Consider the following 23,803-nt stretch of genomic DNA (forward strand, 5'->3'; position numbering starts at 1 on the left):
TCTGCCCACCCGTCTGGATCTAGAGACTTACACTTACAGTAGCACATTATAGCGATACTATAACTGTCCGACGGTGTGGGTGGGCTTTTGTTGACGAAAATAATATCCGCAAAGGTATCATAAATCGTTTCGCTATTCTATGTTGTTGGTAGTGTTGTTGTAATTTGGTCAGTGGACCTGAAAAGCTCAGTGAACTAGCGGCAGGTAAACGGTCTGGGTTCCATCCTCCATGGGCGAGCTTTCGCTTATGATGCTAGAAAGCAGAAACTACGGAGAACTGGATGTTCTGTTGATTCAGAGGTAGGTTGTCCTGTTTACTATACAGTGTGCACTGAAAACATGTGTGGGTCTAAATCGGACTGTGTGTCAGAGAGTGAATGCATTAATTGCGGTGACCGATTGTGAGTATGTATTAACTGTAAAGTGTATGGCCGAATATGTGTCGGAGCGTGAAGTAAGGTAAGTAAGGTGTAATTATGTTTTAAGTATATGACGGAGTGGGAGTGTGTGTCGAAATATTCGTCAGAGTATGTAGGGCCAGAGCATGCGTCGGAGTACTATGTTTCGAACTTCAGAGTGGGACTGTTTGTCGGGCTCGGGGCATGTTTCGGAGTGTACATATATCGGAGTATGTCTCAGAGCGTGTTCGAGTGTATTTCGGAACATATTTCGGAATATATGTCAGGGTACATGTTGGAGCAGGATTGCGTGTCCGAGTACAATATGTCAGTGGGTGTAAATGTCACAGAGATCGGGTACTCACCAGTATCGGAGTCGGACGTATCAGCGGCCCCGGTCTGATCCCCGGCAGTGGCACCCGTCACAGCCGGGTGGTCAGAGGACGACATCCTGCCGGACAACATATCAGACAGTGAGACCGAGAGAGAGAGAGAGAGAGAGAGAGAGAGAGAGAGAGAGAGAGAGAGAGAGAGAGAGAGAGAGGGAGAGAGAGGGAGGGGGAGAGGGAGTGAGAGGGAGGGGAGAGGGAAAGGGAGAGGGAGAAAGATAGCAAAAAGAGAGTGCGAAGAATAAACCATAGGATGAACGTAAGCATATGAAACATTAAATTGAACTTGAGTTAACTTTAAAATAGCATTTTAATGAATTGAAACAGCTCTTATTACTTTTCCTAATATCGCAAAGTAAATGTTAAGTTGTTAATAATACATTTTTTAACGATAAACAACGTTCCAGACCTGGTCGCATTGTTAGCCTCTAGCGCGGGCGCAGAGAGGTCACGGTCACCGCCGGCCGCCTCTATCAGGGGCGCGATAAAGTGCGCGATGAAGGCGTCGTGTCCGAGTCTCACGGCCAGATGGAGCAGGAAACTGCGGTGGAACAGCTTCATCGACTTGCACGTCATCTGGAGCAAAGAAAGAGAAAGAAGGTGTTGGCCAAAAGGACAGACCATGCTCTAAAAACATGTCCCACAGGAAAGCGCATAGTCAGTAAGGAATTGATAGAGTGAACGCCGCATTGCTATGACAATCAGCATCTAGATAAATACTAACATAACATCAGCAGCGGTAATTATACTTCGAGGCCACAAGAAGAGCTAGCTGATATTGAGACGTCCATGTCCGCTCCATTCCCTATCCCTTCCCTCCCTCCCTCCCTCTGCCCGCTCTCACCGCGTCGCGTCGGTACATCCTCAGCAGCGGCTGCAGGAACACCTCCCGGGCCGCGGCCGGTCCCAGCCGCGCCGCCACCACGCTGAACACGTGCCAGGCGGCCAGCACACTGGTGGCACGTGCCGTCAGCAGCCGGGTGACGGGCGGTACCAGTAGCTGCATCTCGGCGTCGCTGAGCTGGGACAGCAGAGGTCCGAGCCGAGCGCTGAACCGACGCACCTGGTGGTTACAGAGGCAACTAGGCGTTAGAATCCAGATAGGGCTGCTTAGGCTCTATGTAGAAGAAGACGTCGAATTATATGTTGTAGCCCACTTCTTTTTTTAAATCACAATATGTTCTGCGTCAGTCTGATTTCACTTGGGTCAATCTTGTCGGTCTGCTCGATGTTTGTCATACCTTAATTTAAATTGATTGCATGTTTTTGCCTTCTTGATGTGAGAGCTTAGCGAGTTCCATTTCTTTATAACTCTTCGTAAATGGATGGAATTCGCTAACCTCTCACATCAAGAAGCTCTCACATCTCAATGTTAGTATCAAACAGTCGCGGAGCTAACGATGATGAACTGGGGAGGTAACACAAATGATTAGGTACTCGATTAAGGATAAAATACTGGAAGAACTAGTCCAGCAAAAAAAATATATAGGGTGAAGGGTGAAATATAAAATATATAGGTATATTTAAAAAACATATTTTTCAATCACTTTCAGTCCTCAGCCTTACAGCAAAACCCTGAAACTCCTTTCAGCCAGCCGCTCTCTCCCTATCCCAATCCGTCCCAGTATGACTCACCCACAGCTCTGCAGCAGCCGCTGCCTCTGTCCCGGTCGCTCCCACCTCCTCCTCGACCTCCCTCTGCCGCTCTGCACAGCTCCCAAACTCTGCCAGCGCCGCGTACAGCGCCTCGACGTGCGGCGGCAGCGGCAGCGGCGACAGGGACGGCGTCAGCAGGGCGGCAACCGTGGGAGGCGGCCGGGCGGCGGCGGCGGCGGCGGCGGCGGCGGTCACCAGAGGCAGCAGGCCGCTCAGACACGCCGGCACCGCCGGACTGGCGAGCGCCTGCCGCGCCGCCTGTAGGCGCGACTCCAAAGGCGCCGAGTCGGACAGACTTCGGAAGGCGGCCGGGGAACATAGCTCGGCCATCAGACACAGCCAGGCGTAGATGTCACGGTGGCGGCGGGCCTGGGAACGGTAAAAACGGGGAGAGGGATCAGAGCAGGGTGACGAAAAGAGGGAGCAAAAGGTATCGGGCGAGGAGGGAGGACAGGGTGATGAGAAAAGCAGCACAGGCTAACGAGAGCAGGGAACACAGGGTAACAGCCAGGGCAGCATAAGATTTCTGCCACCTCTCTCCTTTCTCTCTATCCTGCTCTCTCAACTTTTGCACTCCCTCTACCGGGCGCTCCACTACTCTGCTTTCACTCTCTTCACCCTCACCCTCACCCTCACCCTCACCCTCACCCTCACCCTCTCTCTCTCTCTCTCTCTCTCTCTCTCTCCCTCTCTCTCTCCCTCTCTCTTTCTCTCTCTCTCCCCACTCTCACCTCCAGCGCCTCCTCTACCGCTCCTCCGCTCTCCCTCCTCTCGGTGACCAGTCGGCCTCTCACCGCCCCTACGAACGCCCCCAGAGCCTCCAGTCTGTGCAGAGCCGCCGCCGGCTGATAGCCCGCGGGTAGACGGATCACTGATGAGGTCGGCACGTGGACGAAGGAGGCCTCCTCTGGGTCGGCAGAGTCACGGTCGTTGTCCGAAACGGCAGCGCGAGATGCTTCTGTGCGGAGGGGAGGGGATGATGTTGAGTTGGAGATATAACACCGTCGCTAGTCAATAGTCATGACAGTAGACTAAGCGTCGGCTTGTTAACAGTTGAGCGTCTAATCAGTTTGTTGTGTATCTGTGTTGTGTCTTCCGATGTGAAAATATGTAGTTTCGAATGGCGAATGTGGAAAAAGTTAGCCCATGTCATGTGTACTTCATAATGTCCAGCTATATTACACTAATATCAACCAATGAGCCATCACGATGAAAATCAAGTGTTTCCTTGCCGAGTCTATGAAAACACAAACAAGCAGACAGAAGCCAAACACAGACACAACAGCTAATTAAAATCTTCAAACTTCATGCATCACGTCTGACCTGGATCACAGCCGGGCGAATTGAATTCGTCCTCAGCGGGCGGCAGGCGGCTGAACAGAGGCAGCGCCATCTGCCTAGGCGGGTGCGGCACGGCGAACAGCTGCAGTACACCCTGGCGCCGCAAGGTGTCACTGCTCTCGGCCAGGTGGCGACACACGTTCTTCGCTCGTACTGCGGCCATGCCCGTCAGTCTGGTGAAAGAGAGATGGTGAGATTTTCTACAGCTGGGATTTAAACAGTGAGCCTGCAACTCTACTAAAAAGGTCTTCAAGAGCACAAAATTATCATCATGCATAGCGGATCCATAGCCATAAAAATCGCCCTAATAAAAGTCGCAATTATTGAAATTATTCACGAACCCATAACCCCGATCCCATTATATTATCCATGACATAGAGGACGAAGAAGCTCCTTCGCCACCGGTCCCTCACTTGTAGCCGAAGGTGAGGTCGATCCAGTGATGAAGCTGGGCGGAGACGTGGTCCGACTCCAGCGCCGCCCGGTGGCCGGCGATGAAACTAGCCGGCGAGTCAGCCCATTCGGGCAGCTCGAGGTCGGCCATGTCCGGATGGATCGACTGGTGGGGGAGGGGAGGGGTCAGCAGCGCGGGTTCAAATACAGGGATGCGCTGCAGCCGTCCGCCTTAGGCGTATATTTCGAGGGGGGAAAGCACACAAGTCACTAACTTCTACTGTATGCAATCAGAATGACCTGAAGCAAAGCAGCCATTGATCAGTTGGTTTCAAGGAACAGGATTCTTCAAACTACATTCTGAATTATGATATGTCAGAGCGAATGAATCGTGGCAACCAGCATTACCAACATTACAAGAAGCAATTTTACAGCCATAACGCATTAACCAGCTTAATAAAACGTCACTTCTGTCACGTTTTCCACTCCCTACTTAAAAACACCACTAACCAACTGCTACGAACCTTGACGATCTCTGGGTCGGTGTAGAACTGCGGTATGCACTCGTCCGGGGTCCAGGCCTGCAGTCGCACCAGCGAGGTCGGGTACTCGCCCGGCACCCACTGCGCACTGTGGGGAATATTTAGACCGTGATGCGAAAAAACACATGTCAACACAAATCAAATTGCCTAACCGCTATGGAAAATACCCAAACACGTCCAGTATTTTTAGAGTTACCTTCGTATAGTAACTATTCGATATAAGCTCGTATAGCCTGGTGGTTTCATCTGTCTGTATAGGTAAGGTAGGAACCGCCGTGCGAGTCTCACCGCACGTGTTTACAGAGTACGGACTGTGGCGTTCTCCGCGCCATATACACGTAGTAGGTGATCTCAGAGAGCTATACATCTGTCTACATACCGCCGTCTACACGTGTAGACTGGCGTTGATAACGTCTACACTCACCGCACGTGTTTACAGAGTACCGACTGGGGCGTTCTGCGGGCCATATACACGTAGTAGGTGATCTCGGACAGCATATCCGATATGTGGTGCGCCACCTGTAGGACAGACGACACGCTGGATTATGCATCCCCGCGGAGTTCGACCGCAAGAAGACTGCGATAGGAGTTCCGTAAATGAAAACAACGTGCAGTATTCAACTATTCAGCACCTCCAGAAATTCGCTATAGGAGAACATACATTAGACATGGACACAAAACATATTTAATCCTATAACCGGTTAACACTTTAACTCAAAAAGCAACGGAAAAGACTTATGCTGTCAAACTAGCTACGAGGTTATCAAGCCTACCACCCAATCGCTTCACGACCTTCTCTCCGACCCCCACTCCCCTCCCCTCTCCTGACCTGATCGTCGGCCGAGGCGCCGGCCTTGTACTGCAGATCCAGCTGCTCGTCGCCCTTATTGAGGCGGTATTTGCTGCGGCTGAGGTCCCGCCAGCCGCCGCGGCGGCCGGTCAGGTCACTGACCCACGGCACCACCGGGTGGTAGGCGGGGTCCTCAAACCGGCGGCCAGACAGACGGTTCAGCGCCAACAGGTAGCCCAGGTTTGAGAGCCGCCGGCACGACCACGCCTGGCGAGGGGAGAAACGGCAGTCGTCAGTTCACTATCGATAAAATGCTGTAAGAAGCAGCATTCTGGAGACGTCAAGCCAGTAGCCACCGTAAGTTATCAAAATATCAAACAAAACATGAACGACCATAAATCCGCCAACCATTGAGTGCGAAGGTGAATAATGACATTCCAGAGAGCATGTGCTTACAACTTACAAAAGCATCAACAGAATCAGGAGCTAGATTGAAATGCCCAGTTATGATTCCCTGACCAGTACGCAGTTATCATATCAATGCCACCGCCTAGCGGTATGATACCCAATCACTCTAAGAAAACTTGAGCTTTACCAGCTAGCCCAATATGGTTGCAACATAGTCAAAAGAAATAAGCTGAGACCCACCTGAGTAAGGAAGCTGAGATTCTCTTCCGACTCCATCTTCTCGCCGTCACACCATTCCCAGTCTCTCTCCGTCCCTCTCTCGGCCTGCTCCGCCACTCTGCCCTCCTGCTCCGCCGCCCTCTCGGCCGCCGGGAGGGAGCACAGGGCGCCGGCCAGTCGGGGTCTCACTCGCAGCCACAGGGTCGAATCGACCCAGACATCGGAGAGCCGCAGGTCCCCGGCCGGCACCCCGCGCCGTCGGAGCTCCGCCAGGGCACGCAGCAGCTGGTACCCCACAAACACCGCCTGCGGGAGTACAAACATGTGTGAAAACAGGCATTTGACAAACATAACACCCCACTGAGCAGTATGGAACAAATAATCTAAGAGCTTGTGTGAAACAAGGGACAAGAGAACAAGTACAAAACAAAAATGACAATAGCAACAAGAAAAACATGATACAATTCGACAAAGCAGGCAGCTGAATCAATATACCAGCAGAAAAACGGGTCAGAGACAAAAAAAAAAAAATACCCGCCTGCCGGAATTCTTTGCCTAAAGACCGCTTCACATACGGAGCGTAAACGGTGAAGCCCTATCCGCTTGCGTGACCATCTCGTTCACGCTCAAAAAAGGCAAGAAAGGCAAAAAATCTGGCAGGCGGCTATTTTTCTGTTGGTAAAACTGGCCTCAGAACAGAAAATTGAAAATTCTGGCAACGAAAAAATATCTTATCCGTGACCCTCATTTCTACGGCGTGACCCCGTACCTTTCGGCTATTCTCGGTCAGCTGGCCGGGACTGAAGTCGGCCAGGTGCCTCAGTGTAAACTCAGACCGGTCAGAGACAACCACGAACGAACGGCGCAGCTCCAGAACCGCCAGCGCCGGCTGCAGGCCGTCCGCAGCGACATCTATAACCGGCTGCCGGCTAACGCCACCGCCACCTACCGGCCGCTGTCGGAAGGTGCGGCAGGTGAGGTGGGAGGTAGGGGTGAGGGCCGGTGGAATCAGAGGCGTTCGATTCGATGTGCGATAGAAGAGTTAAACGTCTGATTCACTTCAAGAGACAATAAATGTAACTGGTAATGAAAATGATAAAATCGATAACATGTAGCGACTATACCTAACTTTTGATTTCATGATTGTTGAGCTCTAAAAAGCTCGTAATACCGTCAAATGTACCGATGACTCATTCCGGTTTCAAGAAGCTGTCACAATCACATGAAATTTACAATTCAAACAGACGATGAATTAGCTCATTAGGTACTTCATTTATCACGCATTTCACGGTCCAGCTCAATGCGCCAATATCACATCAGAGTGCAACCCATTCTATCCTGCTGGTCCCTACCTACCTGATCGTCTCCTTGCTCTGCGGTCGGACTGTGCAGGCCGCCATTCCCTCCCACTGGCGCCGGTCGCAGCCCGAACACCCTTCTGAGCAGCTCACGGAGAGCGGCATCCGCCGTTACCATGGCAACTGGCGGACGCCGTTCCGCCTCCTCCGGGTACACATCTGTTGGCAGAGGGAAAGAAATTAGAAAGGAAGAGAGATGAGGATTCGCATGAGAAGGTAAAATCCAAATCATAATCCAGTGTATTGGGGTATCTATTAATATTCACCAATATGGATGGTGGACATGAAGTGCAAAAGCGAGTCCAGTTTCACAAACTGAAGCATAAGACCTAAGAGTCTACATAGACAAAGTGAACCTGAGAATTGAGACGGACAGAATGGTGACTTTCTTGTCCCTTTTTCACAGAATGGTGACTTTCTTGTCCCTTTTTCAACAGCTCTCTCCTCCTCCTCGTACCAGGATATTTAGTGGCCACCCGACGCCAGCTGTTGCAGAAGTTATCACGCGCCACCTGCCGCAGGAGCACCGCGTATGTCCCGGCCGCCTCAGTGCCGTCCGATGAGGGCTCCGGAAGACAGACCAGGTGTTCCCCGGGCTTTGGGATACTCTGGTGATAAGAGTCAGAGACATGATCAACTTCGGACAGAAGTACTGCACAGAAATGGCATCTGAGCAGTAGGAACTTGGTAGGCAGAAGCCCATAGCGTACTGAGAACTTACGTACAATTAGTGTGGAAATAGAGCTTTCCCAATCAATTGTATTATATAAGCTCAAGGATCATAATTCTGAAGGTCATCCTGATGAAAATAAAATGCTAGATAAAAAAGTAAATAGTTGTAGTTTGGCCAAACAATGTTTAGTGACATTCACAGACAGTAGGACATGGGTAATCCATCGTAACTGCATGGCTAACAGCACGCCTCAGCTATAAGATATTGGCTGAATCTGAGCAGCCCAAAACACACCCAGAGGTTGAGCAGGGTCCAGCTGGTGTCCGGCGGACAGTGTTCCCGGACTGCATACTGGACCTCATCAGACGAGAGCTCCTTGTGCAGCGGGAACCACGACGGCAGAGCGTGTTTGGCTCTCAGCTCCCTGGAGAAGTGGAGATTCAGCTTATACTTGGTTCCAAAGAGTTAAAATGTAAGTTATAAATACCTACAGAAAGCAAACACCTGGTTGATAACAGAGCAATGGCATGACAGCTTGCCAAGTGAGAGTAGCAATGACATCCAAGTGTATATAGCTCCGTATTTAACAGGCATCGGTAAAATCCTTTTCGAAAGGATTGCATTCTCAATCCACATTCCTAGTGCCGAAGTGGATTGCATTCCTACCCGCAATCCCCTTTTTCACTTGGATTGTGATCAAATCCGCAATCCTTTTTTGCAATCCTGTTGTATTATTATGTGCATGTAGGAATTTGATTAGATTTATCGTCCTTTGATCTCTTCGACACCAAAACTGTTCGATAAGTTATATTTCGTATTAATGAACAAACATGATCAGTAATCACAATTGACACTAAGAATCGCCGGATCACCAAAGCCGGCCTACGCCTTTTCCACACGAGTCTTCCACATAATCACTTTACTCATAAGTCATACTCCTCCCAGATGCCCCTAACCCCCAAGCAATCTTCCCTTCTTGCCCGGGCCTCACCCCACCTGACCCCAAAAAGCAGAACGTTCGATTCACTTAATAATAAAATTCACTTGAATTCAATTCAATTCAATTCACTTAACAAATAAATGACCAGTTCACGTGCACTTTTGAAACAACGCCCTTTCAAGCGGTAACATTAACCCGCGCCCCACTGGGGTCTGCGTATAACACGCCCTACTGGGGGGGGGGGGCTATTCATAGCCCCCCCCCCTCCTAACTCCGAAACTACTGGGCCGATCGTCAAAATTCAAACGGCGTCTGATAGCCCCGGAAAAACTGTCGAGCGAAACCTAATTTCATTGACCTCGAGGTCACCGATGACGTCACAGGTCAGGTCAAAGTAAAAATTATTAGCATTTTGGCTTGTTCACGTTTTGGGCTCTGGCCGCCGTCTTAAAAGTCAGATCAGGCTCATTTTTTGTTCACACACTCGTGAACAGATGCTCTAGATACCCTGAGGGTACCAAACTTGTACTTTGATTTTCAGGTCAAGGTCAGGTCATCACAGGTCACGAAAATATTATATCATGCGTCGGTCACGTGACACATGTTTTATGGTCCATTTAGGCCAAAGATTTCGAATTTGATGTCGTCTGTGTCATTCGAGGTCATTTTGAGTCGAATTTAGCTTAGGTCAGGTCACTTTTAGGTCAAAAAAGGTCAAATTTTGAAGTTATAATTTTTCAACAAAAAAGGTGTCTATTGGATGCAGTTTGAGCTCAGGAACACGATGGTGCTATTTATATTGGCGTACGATGTCAAATACGTGGTGAAAAATTGATTTGAAAAATTAATATTTGTGAATTTTTTGCAACAATGCGTATAACAGGGCCTCGGCTAACATGTTAACTGGTGGGCCAAGTGGCCCACCAGTGACCCGAAATGGCCCACCAGCCTCAAAGATTTGGCCCACCAGTAATTTTCCGAAAAATCAAAGTTTCCACATTTTTCACATTTCAAATTGAATTAGCAGATCTTATCGTACATTTTCAGGCTGTAAAGTAGGTACCCATCGGTGAAACATATTCTTGTGAAAAAATTCAACCTATTGTTTGCAATATCCTCGTGGGGTAAAAAGTGAACTATAGTGGACTAAGTGGACTAAGCCTCGGTCACACTTCACCAGATTGGACCAATGGACGAGAAACGGACGGCGTCCGGTGATGTCCGGGGGATGTCCGTTCGTTTCCGTTGGACGTCCGTTTCTCATCCGTTCATATCCGTTCCATGTCCGGTGGTGTCCGGTGTGCTCAACCGGACACCACCGGACATGGAACGGATATTAACCCGCGCCCTGCTGGGGGGGGGGGTGTTTGAACACCCCCCCTTATGGTTTTTCGCGAATATCTCAAAAACGGCGGCGCGGAGCGCCGCCGTTTTTGGTACACCTTATCATACATCAATTTGACACATGTTGTGAAAATTTCAGACCAAGGTCATTCAAGGTCAGGTCACCAGGTCACTTGAAGTGACCTCACCTCATAAAAAGTTTCAATGTCTGACATAGCTACACCGAGTGACCGATCGCTTTGAAACTTTCAGCGATTGCTAAGAGCAATAGCATGTACAAAATGTATATCTCAGAATTTTGATATCGATGACCTAAGGTCAGGTCAATTTTGCGACCTCCCCATTATAAGTCAATGGGAGAAAATTGAAATGCGCCTCTTTTGGATGAAAGACATTATAAACACTCCCAAAAACCGAATTACAAGTGGTTTAGACACACTGAACATGAAAATGGTGTCCGTGACCCTTGTTTATGCCCTGAGGTCATCTTAGGTCACGAATGGTATCTAACAGTTTTTCGCAAATAACTTTTGATAGAGGCATGCTAGAGCGATGAAAACGCCTTAGATGTGTTCAGCTCGACGATACGGATCGACTGATATGCAACATGACCCTTTCCGGTCAGGTCATGACCTTGACCTGAGGTCAAATTTTCAAGTTGATCTTTCAAGGTCAAATTATAGTTCATTCGATGCGTCTTGACGAGAGGAACACGATGCCGGTAAAAGTAAGCTCGTACAGGGCTTGGGTCAAAAGTTATTGCAGAAAAACTGTTTCCGAAAAAATCGGTTATTTTTGCAGTTTTTGCCCCCTGCAGGCAAAACCGTTGACGTTAGGTCAAATCTGAGAGAATTACTCAGAAAGGGCGTTAATAGGGCTATCGAATGCGCTTTTCCGCGGCGCTGTAGCTCTATTGGTTCCCGAGTTATGCGTTGGCTTCTTGGAAATTTTCGCCTTTCGACCTGGAAATCGGCGAAATTTTGCCTTCAATGACCTCTGGTGACCTGACCTTTGACCTGACCAAAAAATTGACCGAAGTGATTTCGTCATTATTTTTGACGCTCTTTCGAACGCCGCCTTCCGCGTATCGCTACGTGGCCCAGGAGCCGAGTTACAAGGGGGGGGGGGTGTTCAAACACCCCCCCCCCCCCCAGCAGGGCGTGGAAATCCAGGACCCCCAGCCGGGCGCGGGTTAACGGATGACAAACGGACGTCCAACGGAAACAAACGGACATCACCGGACGCTGACAGTTCTCGTCCGTTTCTCGTCCGTTGGTCCAATCCGGTGAAGTGTGACCGAGGCTTTAAATTTTATGCAATAATCGCGAAAGACGTCTGCCTCTGTCAATTACAGATAGTGTCGGCGGCTTCCAGCCGATCGAGGTCTGCGAGAGTTCTTGCAAGCTTTCCGATCGATCGAGTGGTTGCAGTCACATAAGCATCTGCCGCAGACCAGTCGGTTACAAGAAAAACTACGAATAAAGAACAGACCAGTTCAGACGGTCGGGGATAAGCCTGCGAGCGATCTCAGACGGCTCGCCGATAGACACGATATAAGCCAGAGTCAAACTAGAGGTAGTGTCGGCGACTTCCAGCCGATTGAAGTCTGCAAGCGATATTATGCGTCTTTACGACCGGTATGATGCTTGCAGTCACACATCTGACCAGTTGGACGAATTTCAAACCGTTCACAGTCAGCGTTCCAAAAATTTCTCATTTGGGCTGAAGATGACACTCAAGAATAAGAAGAATGGATAATTTTCCACTCTCACATTTTGGCGGCTCGAATTTTCCACTCAGACACCCAAGAGAAATCTGAAGTTTGGGACACTGTTCACCAGAAGTGAACGTGTACATAACTTAGTTTTTTTTTAAAAGAAAATATCAGGGTTGCGCAGTGCGCTTGGGCTTTTGAGTCAATTATTTTCCATGCGACACCAATAGGCTTAATGATCATTTTCAGAGATGTTGGGGTTGCTGCTACAACCCCCTTTTGGGGTTCCTGCTACAACCCACTTTATATATAAAGTTGCACTCGTGCTGTTCACAATTCCTCCCGATCCACCCAACAACGCCCGATCCCGTCCGACCGCTTCTGAATCTCCGACTAGTCGGCGAGCGATCCACTCACGGCCGTAAGTTATCGTCCAACGTTTTATAATCTGCGTCAATATTGTGTGCATACTTGTGCCACGGAATATATAGTCTACGACATGTTGATATGTCGATATGTACTACGATATGTCGTAGACTATATATTCCGTGCTTGTGCGATTTTATGTGCACCGCGGGAGTATCACCACTGAGAGGGTTGTGGGTCCCTACTCTCTCCTCTCTTTCTCTCTCTGTAGAGTCGGGGGGGGGGTCGAGCCCCGTTTTTTTTTATACATTTTTTGAATGCCATCCTGGCGTTTGATGGCGTTTTTTGCAGAATAAAGTGGCCGAAATCTGGGGAGAAATCGAATATTGGGGGGGGGGGGGGGCTATGGCTACGAAGGTCAGTCCATGTCGCTGCCCAAGTGGCCCACCAGTCAAAATTCCTTAGCCGAGGCCCTGGCGTATAACTTGGCTATTTTTGAAGATATTTAGCTAAAACTTGCTAGAGTTAGTCATAATAACGCGTTCTATCACATATATTCCGGTTTTTTCGAAAAGTCAAAAACTTTTTGAAAAAAATGTAAAAATGTAAATTTTGAAATTTATTATACGAAATTTTCGAAATTTTCAAAATTTCGAAAATCCGAGATAGCAGTTTGATAGCGCAGTCTATTCTGAGTCCTCTCATGCAAAGAAATTGGATCTAGCTTAAAAACTGAGCCCTTGGGAGCGATTGCCGTGGTTCAATGTTTTGCGTCGAAATCGGCCGAACATGACGTCACTCTGACGTCATTTCCGGCCGACCTATGGTAGCTACGAAGTTCAAATTTTGACACAGGGTGTCAAATTGATGCAGCCGAAGGTACCGAAAGTTTGGCGTCGATACGTCAAGCGGTTTGGAAGTTATTGCAGAAAAACGGGAGGGGGGCTATAAATAGCCCCCCCCCCCAGTGGGGCGCGGGTTAAATCACAGTGCACTATGTAGTGGATCTGGGGGAGGGAGGGGGCATAGGGCCGTGCCTCCATCCCCAAATCACCCATTTCTAGTACCTAGTCTTGCGAGTAATTCCTATCTAAGGCACAGGTATTTTATGGGAAATATTTTTTGCCTCAAACACCCCCACATTTAAACCTCTACCCAACCAGTGTTTTATATTTTTAAAACTCGTCCTCAAATACGTAATTTTGCCCTTCCTATGTAGTTAATCAGCGTTTATTATTTTGAGCGTTTAAATTAAAAGCGTTAAAATTATTTCAAGTTTCGATGTAAAGCCCTTGTTAGCAAAGTACATTAAGCCGATGAAGCCGATCTCATAATTTTCAATCGCAACAAACCATTTCAAAGCACTAATCAAACACAATCTGGATTGGATTGCAAAAATTGGAAGTATGATGCAATCCACAATCAAATCCTGTTTTTTGGAATGGATTTCAAATCCAGGTGCAATCCACCAAAAAGGAATGCAATCAGGATTTTGCAATCCTGCAATCACAATCCTATCAATCATTACCGATGCCTGGTATTAACATACCTTCTCCAGATTTTCGTTGTGAGAAGAACACAGTCTTCATCTCCCGTTTGACACCAGTACGATGACGGAATGTTCAGCTCTTCAAAACAGTTCAGTATCGTCATTTTGGCTGCAATCAAACAGGTGGGATGACAGCTCAAGGTCAGGCCTATCAACAAAAGTGGAAATAAGAAAGGTTAATAAGGTTATGAGGTTATAGGTTAAGACTCTGCATCCTCACATGACACAAAACTGCTTAGAAGTGCTTGCCGCTTGGCATTACGAAGCTCTTTGGACTCGGTTCAGTCGGGGTAGGTTTGGTCAATCATTGTCATTTTTAGCACATGTCATTTTTGGCAACCATGTGCCAAAAATGATGTTGCTTTCAATGCTATCAGCTATTTTTGGCAACGATGAACCCAATTTCACTCCTCAGCGAGGAAATCACGATTTTGGAAATACAAGCACTGATTTTGGAAAACAAGTGCTGCCACCTGGTGCAAGAAGAATAAACCAGCTTTAATATGGATGTTGTTTGTATGGTAGTTCAATGTTGACGTATACCCTTTTTTGTGGCCTGAAGTTGGAACTTCAATTTGCAGCATCTGAAAATGATCAACACTGATCGAAAACATAAGTTCGATGAAAAAAGAATATAACAAGTTGAAAGAGGAGGCGATTTCATCCAGATACGGTGGTTTACTTCTTGAAATTATTTTTGTTTATGACGACGGCCATGTAATGACGGATGACAATGATGCGCAGCCGTCAAATAGCAAAAATAATTGTAAGAAGTAAACCACCGCATCTGGATAAAATGACCTCCTCTCTAAGCTTAACATATTATTTTTTCCTCAACATCATGTTTTCCCTTACCTTACCTTACCTTACCTTAGTTGGTCATCGGGTTATAAGGCCACTCGGCCTATGGGTCCCGCTCGTATCGAGTGAAAGGCATAATCGGAGAGGCTATGGTCCTTAGTACAGGGTAGGGATGTCGAACATCACGCTCGACCAGTGCCGGTCCAGCCGCGCCTTGAAAGACGACAGCGACTCAGCAGCGACGACGTCTGTTGGCAGGGCGTTCCAATCGTTGATGATTCTGACGCTGAACGCGTTCCTGCGAGAAAGATGCTTGGCGTTTGGTTTCCTCAGCTTCCACTGGTGGCCTCGCGTGTTTTGCGCTTCGTGTCTCGTCAGCAGTGACTCAAGCGGCACATCCAGAAGTCCGTGGAAGAGCTGGTACACGGTCACCATATCTCCACGACGACGGCGGTAGTGCAGCGATGGGAGGCCGAGGCGGCGAAGCCTGTCAGGGTACGGCAGGTCTCTGAGGTCCATGATCAGGCGGGTCGCGCGTCGCTGCACCCTCTCCAGTCTCTTCTGGTCTTCTTTGGAGAATGGACCCCAGATGGCGTTCCCAAACTCGAGGAAGGGTCGGACTAAGGCCTTGAAAAGAAGAGGCAAAGTGAACTCATCCAGGTTCGCAAACGACCGACGGATCACTGCGAATATCTGTGAAGCCTTGGCGACGGCAGCGGCTGTCTGCTTGTGGAATCTTAGCTGCCTGTCGATGATAATACCTAGGTCTCGTTCCTCCTCGCAGGTGGCGACAGCAGTTCCATTCAAGTGGTACGTGCGGTCACGGTTGTGGAAGCCTAGGTGCATGGTCTTGCACTTCGCACCATTGAAGGGGAGCAGCCATGTCTCCGACCAGCGGACCAGAGCGTCGATGTCGTCCTGCAGCCCATCGTGGTTGGCAGTCATCTTGCAGTACAGCTTGGTATCGTCTGCGAACATCTTCACTGTGTTGGTGACCTGTGCTGGCATGTCGTTCACATACACTGTGAAAAGTGCAGGACCGAGGACGGTGCCTTGCGGAATGCCGCTTGTTACTGGAGCCCAGGCTGACTTGCATCCCCGAACAACCACCCTTTGAAGGCGCTCAAACAGGAAGGCCTGGATCCAGTTCAGGAGTCGACCCGACACACCATAAGACCTCAACTTGCCTAGGAGTCGCTTGTGTGGTACCGAATCGAATGCCTTGGCGAAGTCTAAGTACGCCACATCAACAGGTACTCCCTCTTCCATGGCAGCAGTCCAGTCCTCAATCACCCCCAGGAGCTGTGAGGTGCATGACCTTTTGGGGAGAAACCCATGCTGAGCCTGATGTAGCTGGCCAGTTGAGGTTAGGTGTGCAAGTAGGCTGTCCCTTACCAGTGACTCAAGCACTTTGCACGGCACTGCAGTGAGACTCACGGGTCTGTAGCTTGTTGGCTCCTGACGATCTCCTTTTTTGAAGATGGGCGTTATCTCCCCTGTCTTCCACTCTGCGGGTAGACATCCAGAGTCCAGAGATTTCCTGAAGAGGAGACTGAGGGGGTGAGATAAGACGCGCGCAGAGTTACGAAGTACACTGGGTCGGATACTGTCAGGCCCTGGGGAGCTTCGTGGGTTTAGTGCAGCCAGTTTTGCTTCAACCTTCTGGGGAGACACATCGACATCTTCCAGTGACGGACCGTTGAAGCTGCCGTCTAGAGTCGGTGTAGTGCCAGGTCCTTCAACCGTGAAGACACTGCCAAAGAAACTGTTCAAGATGTTTGCAATCTTCTGGCTATCTGAGACAACAGAGCCGTCTTTGTCCTTCATGGTTGCAAGATGGCTTCTGGTCCGGAGTCTGGTGTTGGTGTACCTCCAGAATCCTTTTGGGTTGTGCTTTAGGTCTGCAGCAAGTTTCCTCTCATAATCCTTGCGAAGACTCCTGGTCAGCCTCCTCAGCTCATTGCTGCAGCGCTTGAAGCGGGCGTGGTCAAGCAGGCTCTGGGTACGACAGTAGGTGCTCCAAAGCAACTTCTTCTTTTTCCTCAGCTGGAAAGCCTGGCGATTCATGTAGAAGTTCACATTTGCATGTTTCTTCCTCTTGGATGAGCATGATTGGATGGCATTCACAAGCTGTGTTTTGAAGAATGCATAGGCGCCGTCCAGATCCATGGCAGCCATCGGAGACCAATCAACATCTTGAAGAACGCTAGATAGCCGGTTGAAGTTAATGCGGTCAGAGCAAATCCTGGTGTAAGCACCTGCTAATGGGGAGCAGGTGACCGTAAACTGCAGCATCACATGGTCGCTACTTCCAAGTCCCGGAAGATATTCCAGCCCCTTCACCATGCCTTCTTCTTTGGAGAAGATCAGGTCCAGGATGCTGGGAGCTTCACCATGTCGATAACGAGTTGGGTGGAGGACATGCTGAAAGAGGAAGCAGTCCTGGATGGTGTCAATAAATGAATGGCAACTGTGACCTGCAGGAGCCGGAGAGCTTTGTGTCGACCAGTCAATCTGGGGGAGATTGAAGTCACCCACGAACACTATGTGTGAGAAGGTCTCGGAACATGCTTGACGGATGAGTTGGTTCATCTGGTTGATACTGTCTTCAGCGGAGCCGGATGGGCTGCGGTACAAACATCCAATGAGTAGGCAGTCACCTCCCCTTAGTGACAGTGACACCCATACATTTTCAGTGGTTGAAGCATCAAAAAAGACTTCGCTCACTTTAAGGTGCTCTGCGGCATATACACAGATGCCTCGGATGCCACTGCTCCCTAGGTTCGAGGTCAGGGGAGTAAAGTTATGATGCACTGAGTACCCTGGGATCTGAAGTAGTGCTGGGTCAATGGGTAGTCTCTGGGCCTTGGGTATGACTTCAGTCAGAAGAATCAAGTCCGGTTCCTTGTTGCATATCAACATACACAAGTCATCTCTTTTGTTGATGAACTGATCACAGTTGGTGTACAGAACAGTCAGGTCTTCCTTTGCTGACTTAACATCTTTGGGGTGCACTCTTAGTCATTCAGCTGCTCTGTACGCAGACTGGTTTGACTGAGAACGGCTCCCACGAGTGTCTTCAACTGGCTGGTGCAGGTTACCCTCCTCCTCCCGGGTCCCAGTGTTCCCGAGGCTCCTCCCTCCATGTTGCCCTTCAGCCCGCTGGCTACCTGCCTCTTCTTGACGTGGGGCACGGGTGATCTTGCCATTTCTGATCACCAAGTTTGTTTCACCAGCCCCTCTTCGAGCTGCCAATTCTTCACGGAGCTTCCTGTTGGTCTCTCTTTCCTTCTGGGTTAGGTCTGGCGTTAAATAAATGTTAGAGTACTCCCCAGAGTTTCTCAGCCAGGATGCTCCTCTCAGGATATCAGCTCGGCATGCTGGATTGTCAAGGGTCAGGATAACCAGTCTAGGTTTACCCTGCAACCTTCTTCCGGCTCTGAAGGATTTAGAAGCTGATACGCTTATTTTCATCACATCCTTGATCATCTTCAGGATTGCCAGCCTATCCTTCTCTGCCCGCTCGTTCATTGGACCTTCCTCGGGCTCTGGTAGGTTGTGCACGACAATGTTGGCTTTGCGTCTCTCCCTGTCCCAGTGGTCATCCAAAGCCTTTGTCAGATCCAGGGCTGAGTGTTGTGTGCTTTCATTACCTTTTGGGAGTGAGCTCAGCTGGGTTTTCACCGCTTCAACAACCTCCTTGCAGGTGCCCTTCACAGCATCTGCATAGGAAGGTCCTGCTGAGTTTGCATGCGCCTCGACTGCTCTCACCTGATCTGCCACACGCTTACCATATGCATCTAGTGCTTTTTCCATGTTGATGGCCTGGTTCCTTAGCATCTCTTCTTGGCTTTGGACAGACTTTGTGATGTGCTCGATGTGGTTCTGGACTTTTGCTTCAAGCTGAGCGAACCTACCTTCGAGCGAAGCAGCAAAGACAGGGCGGGGTTTTCTAGTCTTTAAACTCTCTTTGCAATCCGTGCACAGCCATGCGAGACACTCAAACCTGTCAAGTGCTTTCAACGCTGGTTTTGAGATGCCTTGACATGCAGCGTGAAACCATAAGTGACATCTATCACATTTGACACCGTCTTCGCCCTCTTTTACTGGGTTCCCGCAGGTTTTTAGATTAGGGCCACCCTTGCATATCGCCTCCTCGCTACCCGTGTCGCTGGATGAGCGAGAAAGTGAACCAACAGAGCTTTGGCCAAACGCTTTATACACGCTGTCGTCTAGCTTACCGATTTCTCTTTGATGCATAGCTGGTCTTACCGGATCGTGTTTTCCTCCTTGATCGGCTTCGGTTATGTCTTCCTCACTATCACCATCACCGCCCTTATCATCACAAGTTTCATCGAAAATCGACTCAGTTTTCCCACCTGCGTCGCCTCCAGCTCCGTTCGCTCCGTTTCCACCTTTGACCTTGGGTTTCTTTGTTGGGGGTGGGTTTGGCGCGCGATCGTCAGCTGATTCAGCCTGCGTCCCCGGCGTCTTGCTTGTGTTTCGACGCGGTAATTTCGGAGATCGAGGGACTGGCATTCTTGATCAACAATTTGGTATTTTTACTTTCTTTTGATGTCGTATCTTCCAAAGAGTGGTAGGGAAGTTATGACAAAAGGGATTTCCAGGCGATACCAACTGGTCAGGATTTGAGCTATCAGCTGATCACAGGCCAGGACCGAGGACGGGTGAGGAGCTCGATCGAGCACGTCCGACCACGAGCGCCCGATTTTCGATCAATATCGACCACGTTTGACCAACCAAACCTCCCCCGACTGCCGACTGGGTTGGCACCTGGCCTGGCAGGCATTCCGATTCACAATTCAGCAAAATGCTGGTAAGAGCTGCTAATTTGAATGAGCAAAACCATGCGAATTGACACAATTAAAAACATCAACATAAATTCTTCAAAATTTAACACTTTTTCTTCTTCGTGGATTAGGGCGCGTAGCCGTCAGTCAAAATTTAACACAAAATAACGATTTAAGCACCTACCTACCATTATGCAAGCGTTTGTTGACATCAAAATAGACAGAAACGACGCATAAAATACAAAATAGATGTCCAGTCTATTTAGCTGCAATTTCTTGTTAGCGCACTGCCCATCACGAGACATATTGAAATATTGATATTCAACCCAGAATTTGCACACATCTAGTAGGGGCCACAATATCGATACACGCCACAAATTTATTTGGTAAAAGGTCCAGACGTAAATATGCCCCGTGAACACCCCTCTGGTTTATATAGCCTTGGGCGCGCCCAAGGCGCGCCGACGATGGTGGAAGAGCAATACTGAAAAGACTAGGAAATTCTGACATTCGATAATTTCCTCAAAATTTTTGTTTATACCACACCATTCTAAAGTTTTAAATTTGTATGTATTTTTATGCTGTTTAATAAAATAACATTTATTTCATGCATAAGCGCTCAACAGTTGAACAGCACTAGGAGCTCCACTGGTTTCCGCTTCCGCGTTGTTCAAGGCCGCGTTCGAGGCGCGGGGTGCTATTAGTGAGTGACGGTGTGGTGGGAAAGGGGAAAGGTTGGCGAATAAATTGAAGCGAAGAAGTGGATAAGTGCAGGTACTTGCCCTGGATCTGAATTGGGATGGGCCCGTCGCGCGGTCACCAGCGTATTCTGGTGACTGTGGCCGTACTCATACTGGTACTACTGGTGGCCTTGGCCGTTGTGGTGCACCAGTTCTGGCGACTGGTGGTGCGGTTTGACCACCAGCTGGTGCGGGTGGAAGGGCTCCTGCAGGATGCCGAAAAAAAACTCAAGAAAGTAAACGCCACTCAACAGCTCCACACGGTCGGCGACGCCTCCTCGTACCGCGCTCAGCTGACCCATGTGCAGACGGCGCAGGCGCAGCCGGCGGCCCCCAGACAGCCGGGCCCCGCCGACTCCGGCCCCGCCGCTGCTGCAGCCGTCCCCGGAGGCGGCAGAGGGGGCCGGAGTGCTGGCGGCGGAGGGGGCCGGAGTGCTGGCGCCGCCTCACCAGCTTCCTGAGCGGCAGGAGGAGAAAGAGGAGGACTCCTCCTCTCTCTCTCTCCTGAGGAGAGAGAGCGAGAAGCTGTCCTATTGACGGGGAGGTGAGCTGTCCGGCCCGGAGATGGTGGGCGCTGTACCGCCGCCGGACCTCACCGGTGGAGTCCAGCCGCATCTGCCGCTCCGATAAACTCCCAAGTCCCAGCAACCAAAAATCGGTGCAGTGTTCCGTGATATCGATGTTGTTGAGTGGTGTGAAGTGTTATACAGGGTGATCCAAAAAAATTGGAACCCCTAACTTAAAATGTCCGTAAGTCCGAAAGTTTTCACTTTATTGACAAATTGCAATCATTATTAGAAAGAGCGTTCAATTCTCTATAAAACCAAGTTAATTGAACTTAACTATTACTATAAATATTACCCTAGTTATATGCCTATAAAATTTGTGTCACGAAACTCAGTGAAACGGTTTTCAACATTATCCGCAAATCAGTGATTTGCGGTTTGCTGTTCTGACTATGTCGCATGTCGGAGGTTAATGAATAAAAATAGCTCATTCACGTGCTATTGTAATGAATTTAAATTTCAGCAGGAGCAAAAAAAAAAATGTAATTCGGTGCTCCGTGCCACACGGCCCACTCAGTGGTCGAGTTTCAGGAACAGGCCTGCCCGGCCTTCATCGAGCCAGATGCCTGGCCACCGAAGAGTCCTGTCCTCAGCCCTTTTAACTTATTCGTGTGGAGCGAACTGGAGCGAATGGTGTACAGAGGTCAAGAGGATCAGCACCATCGAGGAGCTGAAGGAAAGGCTGACGGCCTGCTGGGATCAGTTGTCCCAGAGACTGCTGGCCCGCGCAGTTGAAGCCGTCCGCAAGCGACTGCAGGCCTGCGTGACGGCCCACGGAGCTCGGTTTGAGTTGGGTTTGAGCACATACTGAGATGAACAGCGGGAGCTTGGATGCGTGTATCTGTTTTATTGTGTGCTTCTGCGTAAACTTTTATGTAATAAAATTGAATGTGGATGTGGTATTATTCATAAAAAAACAACAGATGGAGTGCTAACGGATTTCAGTGCATTGTTAACAATTGGCGATTTCGTTTCACTCAGTTTTCTGACGCTCATTCCGAAACCTTACAGTGTGTCAATACTTTACAGGATACATGCACCAACTTGACATGATTTTATAGAGGATTTAATGCTCTTTCTAATGGTGTTTGCAATTTGTCAATAAAATGAATACTTTTGGACTTACATACATTTTAACTTAGGGGTTCCAAATTTTTTGGATCACCCTGTATGTCCGTCGCTTTCTTATAATAGACTACTCACTTATTTGAGATGACGTGAATGAATAAAGTTGTTTGCATTGGTATTAAAGAAAAAAAATATGTGGTAAAATAAAAAGGACGCCATTTAATTGCGTCCCAGAAAAGCTATTTCTGGCACCTAAAAGCTGACTCGCTCCAAAATTGGTCCTCAGCACCTATTTGGTGGATACCAGCACCAATCATGGAAAATGACCTTAATTAGCTGTTTCTGGCACCTATTCATCGGTACGCCTTACTCTTTTTTCTGAATCTGGCACCTAAATGCTGAGCGTAGCACCAATCTAGTAGAAAAATGAACTACTGGCTGGTAGAATCATGTTGTTCTGGTATAATGACCCCTGGAGTCTAGCCTAAAGGTTGCCAGTGCAGCTACACTCTAAGACAGCCCCGTAGTGATCTCAGCATTGTATATGACGTTTAAGTAAGCAAATAATATTGATTTGTTTGAAAAAACAATGTCATTTAAATATTTAAAAGTATTTATTTGTAATGCTTAAAGGGAAACATTTTTGTGAGTAATTGTCTCGATTTTGACCATTAAAACGGGTATTGTATTTTTTGACGTCATCAAATAGCTCCAAAAAAGAAATGTAATGTTTTCATTCCGTTCAAGGCCGCTGCAGAAACGCGGGATCTTGCGTGGGACATTTGTCCGTTGTTTGCCGCGCAGAGTTGTGCCGTGGTTGTGCCTTTTTCATCCGTTTCTTACTTATGTGTGCATGAAGCTTTGATTTTGTTTTTGGTTATTGTGTGGCCGGTCAGTCAAACGCCCCTGTAGAAACCGGACGCTGCGTTTGATCGAGATGGAGTCAGACGATGATTGCAGAAAGCCAGAAAGCTAATAGGTAATATTGAAAAGAGGGCCGGTTGCGTGGCATGTCTGTTCAGAGTTGACATTTTGCTTTACTCCAGTTTATGACCTGAGAGCCTGGCTGGAAGTGACGGATCCAAACTTTTCACGTTAAAATGGCTGAGGGTGCAATAATCTCTACATAGCGGGCTGGTATAGGAGCGTCTTGCTATGCTGCACCATAGCTGGCTAGTGATTCTCTTTTGGCTAGAAATGGCATTAATCATTATCTCCACTGGCGAAAATGGCACTTGACATCACCGAATGCAACGTTCATGTTTGTTAGGATACATAAAATCAGGAAGATTACGCGAATTAGGTAGGCAAACGTGGAATAAAATAGGTGCTGGATGTTTTGGTTTTGGTGCTGAATCAGCAAACAGCAAATACGGAGTTCAACTAGACGATCTGGCAACTTTAGGCTGTGTGGAAGCAATTAGGTGCCAGATTCAGATATTAGGGTCGAATAAGCATTTTGGGGCTGATCAGCAATTAGGTGCCAGAAACAGCTTTTTAGGGACCAGAAACAAATATTCCCCAAATAAAAATGTAATATTTTCTTCACGCGAGAAAACTCCAAGTTTCATTTGTTTCAGGGTTTCCTACATAGGCGGCGGAACGGGGAGGGCACCGGGGCACCGTGCCCCCCTTTGATTTTGGCATTTTAACACTAGCTCTATGGGCGTTGCATGGAAAGAATGGGACTAAAAGTCGTCAGTGCCCCTCTAAGGTGTTCCGCCGCTACTGGTTTCC

The 23,803-nt window shown here is 48.6% G+C and overlaps 3 protein-coding genes across 3 annotated transcripts; 1 reads left to right on the plus strand and 2 right to left on the minus strand.

Annotated features, from left to right (window-relative positions):
* Nucleotides 1–820: 820 nt before the first annotated feature.
* Nucleotides 821–14,190, minus strand: LOC122391295 (WD repeat-containing protein 81-like). Its single transcript, XM_043385093.1, has 16 exons — nucleotides 14,081–14,190; nucleotides 8,462–8,591; nucleotides 7,952–8,102; nucleotides 7,493–7,653; nucleotides 6,906–7,091; nucleotides 6,158–6,442; nucleotides 5,549–5,776; nucleotides 5,144–5,238; nucleotides 4,702–4,807; nucleotides 4,198–4,343; nucleotides 3,767–3,957; nucleotides 3,175–3,401; nucleotides 2,423–2,812; nucleotides 1,632–1,850; nucleotides 1,246–1,363; nucleotides 821–849 (listed from the first exon to the last, which is right to left on the minus strand). The coding sequence occupies exons 1-16, from the start codon at nucleotides 14,182–14,184 to the stop codon at nucleotides 821–823; spliced, it is 2,766 nt and encodes a 921-aa protein (XP_043241028.1). The 5' UTR covers nucleotides 14,185–14,190.
* Nucleotides 14,191–15,037: 847 nt separating this feature from the next.
* LOC122391304 lies at nucleotides 15,038–15,889 on the minus strand. Its single transcript, XM_043385104.1, has one exon. The coding sequence runs from the start codon at nucleotides 15,887–15,889 to the stop codon at nucleotides 15,038–15,040; it is 852 nt and encodes a 283-aa protein (XP_043241039.1).
* Nucleotides 15,890–20,491: 4,602 nt separating this feature from the next.
* LOC122391315 lies at nucleotides 20,492–20,893 on the plus strand. Its single transcript, XM_043385114.1, has one exon. It carries the CDS (start codon nucleotides 20,492–20,494, stop codon nucleotides 20,891–20,893), a length of 402 nt encoding a protein of 133 aa, XP_043241049.1.
* Nucleotides 20,894–23,803: the final 2,910 nt, after the last annotated feature.

The sequence above is a fragment of the Amphibalanus amphitrite genome, unplaced genomic scaffold, assembly GCF_019059575.1.
Source record: "Amphibalanus amphitrite isolate SeventyFive unplaced genomic scaffold, NRLGWU_Aamphi_draft 000022F_arrow, whole genome shotgun sequence".
Taxonomy (NCBI): domain Eukaryota; kingdom Metazoa; phylum Arthropoda; class Thecostraca; order Balanomorpha; family Balanidae; genus Amphibalanus; species Amphibalanus amphitrite.

Bases quoted from the DNA above. Each gene is read 5' to 3' on its own strand.
- LOC122391295 (XM_043385093.1), bottom strand. From the start codon at position 14,184: ATGACGATACTGAACTGTTTTGAAGAGCTGAACATTCCGTCATCGTAC. The intron at 7,092-7,492 runs GTAGGTAGGGAC...ACCTTCCGACAG, and splicing joins CAGAGCAAGGAGACGATCAG to CGGCCGGTAGGTGGCGGTGG. The intron at 5,777-6,157 runs GTGGGTCTCAGC...TCCCCTCGCCAG, and splicing joins ATCTCAGCTTCCTTACTCAG to GCGTGGTCGTGCCGGCGGCT.
- LOC122391304 (XM_043385104.1), bottom strand. From the start codon at position 15,889: ATGCCAGCACAGGTCACCAACACAGTGAAGATGTTCGCAGACGATACC.
- LOC122391315 (XM_043385114.1), top strand. From the start codon at position 20,492: ATGGGCCCGTCGCGCGGTCACCAGCGTATTCTGGTGACTGTGGCCGTA.